General features: G+C 42.7%; 1 protein-coding gene across 1 annotated transcript in view; it reads right to left on the bottom strand.

The window, feature by feature from the left end:
- The window catches only part of KCNH5 (potassium voltage-gated channel subfamily H member 5), a 158139-nt gene that overhangs the window by 118968 nt on the left and 25984 nt on the right, over positions 1–13187 (bottom strand). The window contains exon 5 of the mRNA XM_058025628.1: positions 871–986. Coding sequence (XP_057881611.1) covers positions 871–986 — 116 coding nt within the window. The remainder of the gene's footprint in view (positions 1–870; positions 987–13187) is intronic.

Raw genomic sequence — 13187 nt, 5'->3', positions numbered from 1 at the left:
AGGACTGTGTGCACAGAAATAGCGTCATTTAAGTAAAAGTGTTTTATGACCTGTCCTAAACACGTGAGCTTGCCACGTGGAGCAGCTTTATGACAAGTAGAGGCGAGGCTGAAAAAATCAGAGTCGGGAAATATTTTCCTCTAAGAAAATCCTTTCCAAATGAGAATTAGGGTGGATTTTCTTTCCCCCACCTCCCCAGGAAGGGAGCAGGCTGGTGTCCATCCCACTGTCCTGGTTCAGAGCAAATTTTGGAGAGAACCCCCAAAGGGCTCCTCTAGGAAAGCAGATTCAATCGTTCCCCCCCCACAACCGGAGCAGGAGAAAATACCTCCTTGGTGAAAAGTGGAAAAAAAACTGTTTATTAAACAATAAAACCTAAACAATATTAAACAATAGAACCCCTTGCTGCTCCAAAAGAGATGACAAACAGGAAGTCCTCTCCCTGAGTTGCAGATCAGCTCACTCAGTCTCTGATCAGTCCCTCAGTGCTGGAAATGTCGCGGCCCAGGCCCGGCCTGGTGGGCCTCAGGTGGAGCTGCCGGTGCTCTCCTGCGCGTTCAATCCCGAGCAGGTTTGAACAGGTCCAAAGAAAAGGGAAAAAAACCCACAGTCCAGGGAACTTCTTTGCCTCAGCTAGCTAAAACTAACTAAAACAAAGGAGAGCTCTGTCCTGCTGTCGGTCCATCCACAGACAGCACAGTCCAGGAGCAGGGATGTGGAGGAGTGAGTGCAGTGTCAGAAAACAAACTGCAGCTTCTCTTCTCCCCCCTTCACTCTCTGCAACAAGCCTTAAAGGTGCAAAACTTATTATTCAGAACAAGATGATGGGGGATAAAAGCATCATATAGCCAAGCCAGGACAGGCACTTACTTCAGCCAAGCGGGAGTGCTTGTGCACCACCTCAGCCTTGTTCATGGGCGTCAGCTGCTGCAGCACGCTGCGGCTGTTGGTCAGCGCCCGCGTCAGCCGGGCAAACTTGGTCCAGCCTGCAGGGAAAGAAGGGAACCGTGTCAGAAATCACATCAGAACTACCCAGGCATCATCCAGTGCTAGTAAAGCTCCTTTCTGCTCAGCGATGTTCAGTCTCAGACATGAATGGTTCGTCTAAATTGCCGCACAGAGCGGCTTCAGGCTCTGCGTTTAAAGAGCTTGCAAAAGAGGGAAAAATGCTGCTCCTTCAAGGCAGCACAGGTAAATGTGAAAGGAATCAAAACATTCTCTCCTCTGCCTTCTGGAGACATTGTGTTAGAGGGATGACATCTTGTTTTCAGCCTTCTGGGGACATTCTCTGCTGCTGAAATCTAATTCTAAGCCACTGAAGTTCAGGCAAAAGCTTCCCAAGTCTGCAAATCCTGCTGAAGGAAAATCCTTCCCAGCTACAGAAAGGCTCCTGCTGATTCAGGACCACTGGAGCAGCCCCCGAAGTCTGATCCTTAAGTCTTTACTGGTTTTTACCTCGGCTAGACTTCAGGGACAAAAATAAACTCGAAAAAAATTAAAAAGACTGTACTACCAGTAATGCTTCAAACTAGAAGAAAAAATATGTTTAAGCATTTGAATTCAGATTAAGAACTTGATTTCAAATGGCATTAAGAAATAAATATAGCTATTATACTAATGATAAACATCTGCTTTAATTGTAGCCTGGGACCCACACACTGAGCTGTCCCTGAGGAACATTTTCCTGCAGCACCTGGCAAGAAGCAGTTTGTCACTGACAGCAGCACCAGCCCAGGGACGTGTCAGCAAGTCATTCCTGCTGGAAAAACATCCCAGTGTTTGTGATGGTGGGGATGCATCAGTGGATGGGGTAGATGGGTGCAGCAAAGAAAACACCAGGATTTTCAGCAGTGTAGCACCACAGTATTGAGCAGAAAAACTGAAAATCCAAGTGTCTTTAGGAAGGAAATATATTCCCAAGGACATGGAAGGAGATGCTGAACATTCAGTTTAGCCAGGTATAATGTCGTTGTTTTATCAGAGAGTTGTGGATAAAATATCAATTATAGACAGGAAAGGGGTTCAGGAGAAGGTTTCACTTTCATTTAATTTGAATGCTGAAAATTAGGGAAAATATTAGTATCTGAGAAAGGAAACATAGCATTTCTACATTAGAATCATCACAGAATCACAGAATGGTTTGGGTTGGAAGAGACCTTAAAGATCCTCTCATTCCAATCTCCTGCCATCGATAGGGACACCTTCCACCAGATCAGGGTGCTCCAAGCCCATCCAACCTGGCCCTGAACACTCCCAGGGATGGGGCACCCACAGCTGCTCTGGGCAACCTGTGCCAGTGCTAGGCTTATTTTTAAATGCTTTATATATTAAATGCCTTTAAATTCCAAGTCAGAGACTTGGAATGTTAAGGGAAGCCCTGAGGGAGACAAAATAGCAAGCAGAGAACAGAAAAGACAGTAAAACTTCAGGAAAAAAATAATGTACAAACTTGGCTTTGCCATTTACCACATACATATCACATTCACACAAATGTAAATCCATTGTTCATCATTTCACAATCAGAACAGCTTAAAATATCATGACACGCCACCAGCACTGCACAAACATTTGTGTCTGGCTATTTATACATGACCTCAAAACTGCACATAAAAAATTCACTGGGAAAAGGTAAAAAATAGAAGCATTTTATTAACTTTTCAAATGTAAACTTTAAATGTGAGCTTTGGATATGTCTCGTGCTTCTGGAGCTTACAGGGATATTCAATTAGGAATATGCACTTTCTCTATTTAACAAGGTCAAGGTAGAATACAGTGATCTGTGAACTATTAATTTCTATTAAAAATCCTTGCACTTTTCTTTCTCCTAATTGTCTCTAAAACTGCAGAAGCTTTAAGACACAAGTCAGAACTGTTCTTTATTTTTCTAAACCAGCAATTTCAAAGACCAAGTGAGCCTGGTAACAGCGTTGTGACAGCTCTGCCCCAGCATTTCTAGTAATTGCTGGAGGCCACATTGCGTGCAGGTGATTTATTTTGGGTCACTGCAAACACACAGCAAGAACCAGGGAAAAAGAGCAGCTCTTCTCCCGGAAGGTGTTCACTCACTTCCAGTCCTGGGCAGGTACTCACACATTCAGGTATTCATTCATGGTCCTCTTCCCCTGGAAAAATATTTCCCTGTGGTCCATAAGATAAATATGGGCCAGTCCCCAACCTTTATTTTGTCATCCTGCCTCACAGCTGATACAAGAGTGATGGAAAAGTGCTCAACAAACACAAAACCACTACAGACAAACTGCTGTGTGCAGCCCAAATCACTCTCATTTGTCACATCCCAGTGTTGTCACTACTCCAGCTCCTGACAGGGACGTGGGGATGTCCAGCAGGCAGAAGTGAAAAGTCCTGTACTTAAGGAGGTACAACCCCATGGACAACACATTCTGGGAAGTGGTTTGGCAGAAAATGGTGTGGGGATTCCCAGAGGACTGAGGGGAATGTGTCCATGGTGGAAATCCTTGACTGAGTGAGACACAGAACTGCCAGCAGGTCCAGGAGGGAGATCCCTCCCATCTCCTCCTCACTGGTGTGGTCAGTTACTGCAGTGAGAAGGATTTGGAGAAGAGTCAGAGCCTGGCAATGATAGGAGATGATGGCTTCATGTACCCTCTAGAAACCCTCTGTCATGGCGCTTTGCAGGCTGAGAGATCCCTCTCAAAAATACAGGGTTTAAAATGTCTCTCTTATAAAAGCAGAACTGGTGAGAAATCCCTTGTCACTGTTCTAGGTAAGGAAAGCATCTGTCCTGCATTAACCACAAATGCAGAATTCCGGGGGAAGTTAGGGATGATGGAGCAATGAGCTGCACACCAGAAAACACCAACCCTTTAGCTGTAAAAATAAAAAGAAAGGAAAAACTATCATTTTTTTCAATCCTTCTTTACCACCACATGAAATCATCAATATCATGTGAAAGAAAGAAGCCACATATTTTAGCATTCAAAGTTACCACTCTGCTCATCTGCTGTGACCTCTTCTTTTCACAGGACAAACCATTTCGTTGTCTCCTTTCTCCACCAAGGCCAAAGCTTTGCTTTGTGCCAGAGCAGACCTTCTGCAAAATCCTTCCAGCCTCATTTAGAGAATTCACATTATCACATTTCTTTCAGCCCTGTGAAGCCCACGATTCTGGACACTGGAAGCACAGAATACACTAACATGACTTTTTTCTCCAACTCAGCACCGAGTCCAGCATTATTTTACCTGCTCCAATCTACCCATCTGCAATAGTGTGAAAAAAAAAGTACCAAGTTCTTTTGTTTCCTATTTACAACCCAAGAGAATTAAAAACACAGCAACAGCAAGATGCTGGGTTATGAGTGGGAAGGTGAAAATGCACACAGGCTGCCTTGTGTCTGAAATAATCTGCACAGGGTACATTTCTCTCTTTCTTGACCTTGTTGTAGACTAGACAAGTTCAGAATTATATTTAAAACCAATGTGTATGTTTAAACAGACCAGGGGAAATTTGCATAGCTGCCTACTGCTGTCAATGTTTCTTCAAACGATTCTCTCCTTTCTTTTCCTCTTTAGACAGACACTTGAAAAGAATGATAATTTTATCCCAAGTATTAGTGACCCTCTGTCCTCACAGATATTTTCAGTCTGGAAGGAGAAAAGGAGATGCACAAATAGCAGGTGTAAAAGGGGCAAAACCAAAAATGTAACTATGAGAAAATGCAACTTTTGATGCTGTCTGCAGCTCAGCTGGATTGCATCTTTCTTCCACAGCACTGCCTGAAAAAAAGCACCCGGAACTTGCACCACTGCACTCAGAAAAGCATCATCATCAGGTCACACACCAGATCAGGCCAGCAGCTGCTTCTCCTTACAAGCAGTTAAACTGGGTGTTCCACATAAAGATGTGAACCACCTCAAATGGAAAATTCTGAAATAGCTTATAAATAAAATGATTGTTTCCCCTGGTTCTCTTTAATTACTTTCTTATCCAAGGACAAAATAAGAAGCATTTATTCTCCTGCTTTAAAAAAAGCCCTCATGATCTGCATTCACTCTTAGGATACAAAACAAAAATCTCTTAAACAGGAACCTAGCAAAATATTTGCCTGTTTCTATCCATTATTCAAAGTAAAATCACTGCATTCTTAGTAAACTGGAGGTTTAACAGTTACAAGAACAGGACATAAAAAAGGCAAACATGCTGATAGACATGGGCTAAACTATTCTCTGCCTTGGCCCAGCTGTAATGCTGCCCTCCAAAGTAGGAAAGTTCCTTCTTCCTCCATTTATTTTAGACACAATTCAATATTTTACATCCACTATTCTCTATGCCTCTTGCCCTAAACCAGACTGCCAGTTTGACAGCCCTCTGACTGTGGGTCTAACTGAGACAAGGATGACTTTGTGATGTCCTTCACACAACAGCTGAGCCAGAGGTTTCTCTGAAGAGAAATAAAAACAGGAATACCAAATTAATTTTTTAAAAAAGGTATTTTTCCTAAACCTTAGATGCTGTGATACTGGTTGAAGGTGTTGATGCTGTGACAGGATTCCTGGGGGAGTGCAGGAGCACGAGGTGGAGGAAGGGAGTAGTCAGGTGAAGCAAGTCAGAGCACCCAAACACCTCCTCATAGGAGGAAAAGCTTTCCAGAAGGATCTGAGGATCTCATTTAGCCACTCAGTGGTTTATGAATTTATAGATTTATACATCACTACAGAAACTTCCTGGTGCCTGAGGGGGAAATGGTATTTCAAGGTTATGAGTTGATCCTTTTGTCCCTCCACCACCAGAAAGTCCAAACTATCCCGCTCACTACAGCACATGCATTTCCATCAGCTCCTCCTCCAACAACAGCAGTATTATGCCCACACATCTCTCTCCCTGGGATCCCAAATCCATCATTCTGTTTTACATTGGACAGCTGGGATAGGCACATCTGTGCAGCATCTCTGGGATGGGCACAGCTCTGTGGCAGCTGCTCTGCACAAACCTCCCCTCCACCGCTGCACTCGCTGCCTTCTCTGTGTGCAAAATCCTTTCCAGAGACCTGTCATTTTCACATTTCTGCCAGCTGCACCCTTGCACTGCCACAGGGACCTCTCTGTGCCCTTCTGGCCACCAGCCTGCTCCTCAACACCACAGCCTGCAGATGGGTCCAGCATACAAACACCCCCAGCAGCTCCAACCCTGCTCCTCATCCCTGCTGCCTTCCCTGGGCAGGGAGAAACATCAGCCAGCTCCAAGATGTTGATGCAGTGTATGGCAGAGCATAAAAAAACCCCAAAAAACAGAGTAAAATCTGTCCAAACAAAGTGCAGCAAGGGAGGCTTCCCCATGCAGAATTGATGCTGGAATGGATGAGACAGAATCATTGAATCGTTTAGGTTGGAAAAGACGTCTGAGACTCTTTCCTGAAGGTTATGTGGAGACAAAACCTTGGAATCAGAAGGATTTCCAAGCTCACAAAGCTCACAAAACAGAAAATATTTTCAAATATAACTAAATGCAAGTGATAAAACCTTTAGAACTCTCACCATAATTTAATTAGGAGTTGAAAATTTGCAGTCTCTCTGACTGGGTTTGTGTACAGTTCCAAATGCAGATCTAACCACCCAGCTAGCAGCCACACTGAAAAAAATATTTAGTTCATAAACTACATTATGTTATTTTAAAGCTAAATTCATACATCAGAGTTTATGAAGAGTTTAAAATCTCAAGGTGAAATGTTAATGTCCTTTATGGTGCACTTGCTCTGAAAAACCTGACATGACTAGCCGCCCCTAATAAAGCATTAATGCAGCTCTACTGGGTTGCAATTAACCTTTTTGTCAGGGTTTGTCTGGTCTTAAATAATGGTGACTTTTAAATCAGTATAACAGGGAACTATCCCCTACCTCAGATTACAGAGAATACACTTGGGTTAAGAATTATATTCTGTGTGAAAAAACAATTGCAGAGGGCAATTCCAGCAGTGCTGGTGTTGATTCCTGCTGCAGGAGCACAGGGAACAGATCCCAGCCATGGGAAGATTGTTCTGATGTCATTGAGAAGCACAAAACAGTTAACATGCAGAATGCTTAAATAATACATAATTTATGTCTTACCCACAAGAGCAAAGAGCTGGCACTGCTCAGAGTTAGGAAGTGTGGAATTCAGTTGGTAACACAGATCATCCTTTGGCATAAATAGTTAGCATGTATAAATCCTAACTCTTTCTAGGCTCTCCAGCAGTAAAATCATGACAATGGCTGGCTGTTTGCTCTTTACTGCAGGCAAAGTATGTCTGAAAGAGTTCACTGTCTCTGAAAAACTTGATAATCCCAGTATTGGGTTTTTAGAGACAGAGAGGAATAAACAAGATTCCTGAATAAACAGCTTAATAGTCAAACAATGTTCAATCATTCCCATGGTGCAGTAAAAATATTTCTGGACTTGGAGTCTATTAAAATGAAATTCAAAATATTGGGATAAATTTCTGGAATTGAAACTCTGCGTGTTCCACTGTCTGAAAACACACTGCACTCCTGGGATAATTTTTACATCCAACCTCCCTTCTTGCTCAGTGTTGTCTTCCCAGTTACCATCCACCCACTGCAACTGCTGGGGAGCTCAGTATGGATGAAGAACTAATGGGTAATCTTGGGCATATCATTTTACCTCTCTGAGCTTCAGCTTCTCCTCCTTAAAATGAAGATAATGCAAATTACCTAATTTGCAAGCCATTTTGAGATCTACTGATAAGGAGAGCTAAGATTTATATAACTCTAGACTACACTAGGCATATATTTTAAAATTACAAAATATTTTTTAATTTAATTCTCAAATAGCCTTAAATGTACATTGCCCAACTTCTTACACTTCACTTTTCTGCAAATAAGGCTAAACTTTATACACAAACACAGGGGAACTACTTCCCATAGTACAAAAACAGGCGCAATTTTGGGGAAGAAGAAGGGGAAAAAAATTAATTACTGTAAATATCAGTTAACTGGCTTTTACAAGTTGGTCAGATAGCAAAGTGCTCATCCTATCACATCACCTCATCCTGGTTCTGCATTTGAATCACCCCAGAGACACAGAGTGGCCAAAGCCTCTTGCACAGCAATCTTCACCAAACTGACCTTTGTGTGACACTCTCAACAAGATATTGAGACCACACACTTCAGTAAATTACAGGTTAAATGGGTGAAGAATTTATTACTTGGCAAGTATCAAACAAGGAGCAGTAGGAAATAGTAAAAATTTATTATTGGGATCCTTCTGGACACCAGTGGCCAGGCATCCTATTCAGTGCTTATCTCCAGGGTATGAAAGTCCTCATAAAATGACTGATAGAAGTGTCAAATGACAGGAGGATTAGAGGAATGTTAAACAGCACTGAGGACAGTCAGGATGCTGTGCTTGATGCCTGGGCATGTGCCATTAAAACATGTTTTAAATGGAAAACAGTCATCCAGAGAAAAGCAATGAAAATTTTAACTCCAGCACAGGAGGGGGAAATGTCCCAGGCAAAGAACAGGTCTGAAAAGGATCCAAAGGTCTTGGCAGATGAGCAATTCAGCATGTAATTGGCTTTGGCAAAATGTCACCTGCTCCTTGGATACATAACAGTAAGAACTGGGCTTGGAAGCTGAGCAGTGAGCAATAATGAGGAATTAGCTGGAAACCCACCTGGCCACAATAATTGCTGCAGAAACTCACTGGGAACCTGGGAGGATGAAATCCAGGCCACCACAGCTTCATCCCTACTGCTGCCAATGAGCTGGATTAAAGGGCAGCTAAAATATCCACATATCTGCCATCAGCAGACCTCCAAACTCAGTCTAGACAGAGGTTTAAGGAGCTGAACTCATTTACTTTATCAAATGGAGGCACAGTGATGAGCTGATTATATGTGTAAGTGCCTTAGTGGGACTTTCTTAATACAGTGGGAAAGAAGACATAAGAAGATGCCACTTCAAGAAGCTGAAGCCAGGCTAATTTGACACTTCTTTAATGCCAAAAGCCTAATGGAGAAGCACAAAACATAGTGAGTAATGTAGTGGATGCTCAGCCTCTCCTAAATCAATACTGGATGCCTCCCTGGAGGGGATGATTTAGTTACACACAAGTTCATGGGTTCAGCAGAGGAGCAACTCAGTGAAGTGGAATGCCCTGTGTTACACAGATCAGACTTTTAAACCCCACTACATTTATAGTTATTATTTTAGAATTGGCTAATGATGAGTGTTCAGTTTTCTACACACAAAGTGTATCCATCTACAAACAGCTTCTGCTTCAAAGATCAGCTTCCAGTTTAATTCAATCTCTCACAGGGCTAGATTTCATTTCAATGGGATTTCATTTTCATTGCACATTAAACTTCCAGAAATTTGCAGACAGTTAATGTGCATTGATGGGTTGCTGATGGAGCACACAAAGGGCTCCAAAGGCTGTATCAGATTCAGTAAAAAAGAATTTCATTTCTGTGAAAGAAACTAAGCAGCCCTGGATATGGAAATGGAAATTCCCTCTTCCTCATCACGGTGGGTCTCCAGCAGAAGTAAAGCAAAAAAGGGAGTGGGAATAAGGCCTTGGAGCATCACTCCTGAAAGTGAGGAAGAAGATCTCTCTGTGACTATTCAGCCTGTGCAGTGTCTGCAGAAAGTGCCAGCAGCACACCACTGAAGACATAACAGGGATGAATAACAGGGGTGTTTGTCCTGCAGGAACACGAAAAAAGCAACCTTGGAAGGTCTTCCAGGTAACTGGCAAGCTGTGCCTATCTCAAATGGATGGTTTAAAATACTACCTAAAATAGTGTTTTGTAAGAATATTATCTTAACTATCTAAATACTAAAAGAGACTCTCTCTCAGCATCATTGCACTGAGCTGTCTGCTCTTGGCACTGAAAACCCACCTGGTGTCCTGGCAAATGCCCATTCTCGTCACCCTCCCCAAACCAAAGCCATTTCTGCTGCACTCTAGACCCAGGGGAGAATGGAGAACTGGAGCTGATCTCCCTGCTGCCAGGAAGGGAGGGAAACTGCAGATCACAGCAGAAGGAAGCAGCATGAGAACAAGGGGTCTCTATTGTGACCCTTGTTATCACAGCCACAGAAAAGAGCAATAAAAACATGTTAAGGATATCCAAATTGTAACCTATTAAATTACTGTGATGGATTACTGTCAAGGTGATGTACTCAACAGGGTACACTGTGCTTCAGCTAAAGGTAGAAACCTTATTTTCATGCTCTAATCCCTCCACCCACTTCTTCTATTATCACCAGGATGGATACCCCCTCAAGGAAAAAAAAGGGTTCCCATGTGCAACTAGTTATATATGCTTAATAACTTGCACTTATTAAAGATATAAAAGGATCAGAATTATAGGCTTAGCAAGGATTAGCAAGCCATAAGTGCATATTTCTGCAACTACTACACTTTTTATAGCCCTGTCACACTCTGAGATAGACTTGTATCATTATATAGAGTTATATAACCATAAAGAGTTATATCACTGGAAGCATTACAGCATTGTCCCAGACAGACTTGATTATCAGAGTCTGGCTCTAGCAAGTGAAAAGGGAAAAGGAAAAAAAAAAAAAAAGCGACTTCAGGATCCTGCTGTGCCATTTCCTGATCCCATCTGTTAACAACACACTGTCCTGAGTTGTAGGGGGCTCATTACCACAACTTTGCATCCTGATTCTACATCCCCTCATTATTCACAAGAACTTCCCCATCACTGCAGAAGTGACAAGCCTGATGTTTCACTCCACAGAGACTCCAGATAACCACTGAGAATCCCAGCCAACAAAAAATTCTAAGTTTACATAGAGGCCAGTTTTTTTCTTCACTGATGATAACAAAGGGAATAAAACCATTGCTCAACTAGGTGAAACTCCCCTATTAACCAAAATTGCTGGTCTTTTTTTTTTTTCTATACTTAAACTTTTTGTTCCATAGACTCTACAGCACTCCTGGCTTCAAATGGTGTTAACATTTTAAGTGGCTCCATTCATCCTTCTAATAGTTAGGGCCCAGAAAAATGGCTTAATTTTTTTCCTGACAAATAAGCAGAAGATTATTACCACTGTGTGTCTTTGGAGGAATTGAAAGTCTTCAGATGTTTTTAAAAGGCCATTGGGTAAAGACAGAATAAAAGCTCAGCAAGCTGATAAAAGCATCCAACTGTGACCTGACAATGGTACAAACATTAAAAAAAAAAAAAAAAAAAAAAAAAGATCCTTTGGGTTTTATTCACCTAAAGAAAATACATAATAGGATCTTTCATATGCTTGTAATGGACTTCCAGTTCTGCTGTGCACAGAGAGCTGGGGATCTGGCCCTCTGCCACCACAGGTGGGACCTGCTGCTTGCTGCTGAATCCACATCAGACAAACACTCCCATTAGCAAAGAGGAGCAGGAGAAGGAAAGGAGAGATCAGACAAGCACAGCACAGCTCCTTAACCAGAAAATAAAGCACTGGCCCAGTGACCACTGAGGGCAGCCATCACCTCCTGCCTCAGCACGAATTCTCACACGTCTTCTTCTTCCACACTGCCCCCATCCACAGCTCAGTAGCCACTGGCTCAGGAGCTGGGGCACTAAAAATCCAAACTCAAACCAATGGAGGGGTTCTCTCTACCCTCCAGACCCCCAAGCTGCTGGTGACACCTTCACCCAGGAGGGAACACATCAACCGGGAGGCTGATCCTTCCTTCAGCCAGGAGGCTGATCCTTCCTTCCATCATCAATTTTGCTGCTTCTGCTGGAGTTGCTGGGGGGTTGCTGGAGTTTTGACTCTTTTGACTGGTTAGACACTTTTTGAAGTAATTTTCCATTTACAAGGAATGGCTTTACAGCAGGTTTTGGTCACTGTTACATTGCCATACATCATAGGTCTCCCACGCATCACCCAGCAATAACAGATTGGAGCGCAAGTAACAAGAAAAGTCAGTCCAATCTTCAGTCAACTGCCTGCACCCTCTCAGAAAACGAGGCTTTTGAACTCTGTCACTGTATTTTATGAGAGGAAGGTGGCTTTTAAATATCCCTTTTCTCAAGTCTTGCTTACAGTCCAGTAACTTTCAACAGCTTTCTGGTCTGCAGCAAATTCACAGCCTCCTGGGTGAGCCTGGGAAAAATTTTCATTACTTTTACTCTCTCTGGCAAGCAAAGCTCCTTCCTCTTCCCTTCTCCCTCCTCCTCCTCCTCCTCCTTTCAGCACTAACAGAGCAAGTGGTGAGCACACAGGTAAGCAGAGACACACCATCTGTCACAGTGTCCCAGACCTCTCTGACTCCCTCTGCTCACATGGGGCTTGTCCCCGTGAAGCTGCACTTTTTGCACTCAATAAACACGTTTTTAAACCCACATCAGGAAAAAAAAAATCCCACCTCACCCTGGCAATGTGCTTTGCAGTAAGACAACTGTTTCATTTGTGTGCCCTGTTTTCCAAACCCAACAAGCTGCCTGACACTTTTGGGCAGATCTGCATCCTCAGCATCACTCTCTGTCCCTCAAACCTGCTGTTCCCTGGCAAGGGCTCCACGAGATGCCAACCCCACCAGGTATTTCCACACAGACACTCTGCAGTGTAGATACAACCAATGGCATGATTTAAATGCCTCACATGGCATGATTTACTGAAGCTTCACAACAAAGCAACACACCGTTGAACAGTGCAGAACGTTTTGGTATGGAGAGATTATTGCATAATGGCATCAATATTTTATTCCTGCTGAATTTTTTATCTCGAATTTACTGCTCCCATAAGTAACACACAGTAACTCATCTGCACCATAGTTACTTATGTATTGCATGGTCCTGGCAGAATTTCTTAAGAAATATCCTTCTTTTAAAAAAAAAAAAAAATAGCCTTTTCAATGGCAAATCCCAGCACTCAACAGCAGCATTTTATTGAAACCTTTCCCACAAGACTTTAAAAATTCTCTGCTAAATTTTAACGTGTATGTTTACCAATCTCATAATTCAAAAAGGAAGTGGCCTGGCAGCTTCTAAGCACATTGTAATGTTATCTGCAGGGACAATGAATTATGTATCTCCCATAGCACCATGTCTGACACAAAACCACTATGATCCCAGTGCCGTGGGATCCCAGAGACCCACACAGCTGAGACACACAGGGTGATAAAACAGTGCTGCTTTCCCACCCTGTAGTAAAATGCTGCAAATATTTGAATATGTTTTCCTTATATCAAT

This window comes from Melospiza georgiana, chromosome 6 (genome assembly GCF_028018845.1).
Source record: "Melospiza georgiana isolate bMelGeo1 chromosome 6, bMelGeo1.pri, whole genome shotgun sequence".
Lineage (NCBI taxonomy): Eukaryota > Metazoa > Chordata > Aves > Passeriformes > Passerellidae > Melospiza > Melospiza georgiana.
Note: the sequence above shows the minus strand (reverse complement) of the source record. Positions and strands in the feature narration are given on the sequence as shown.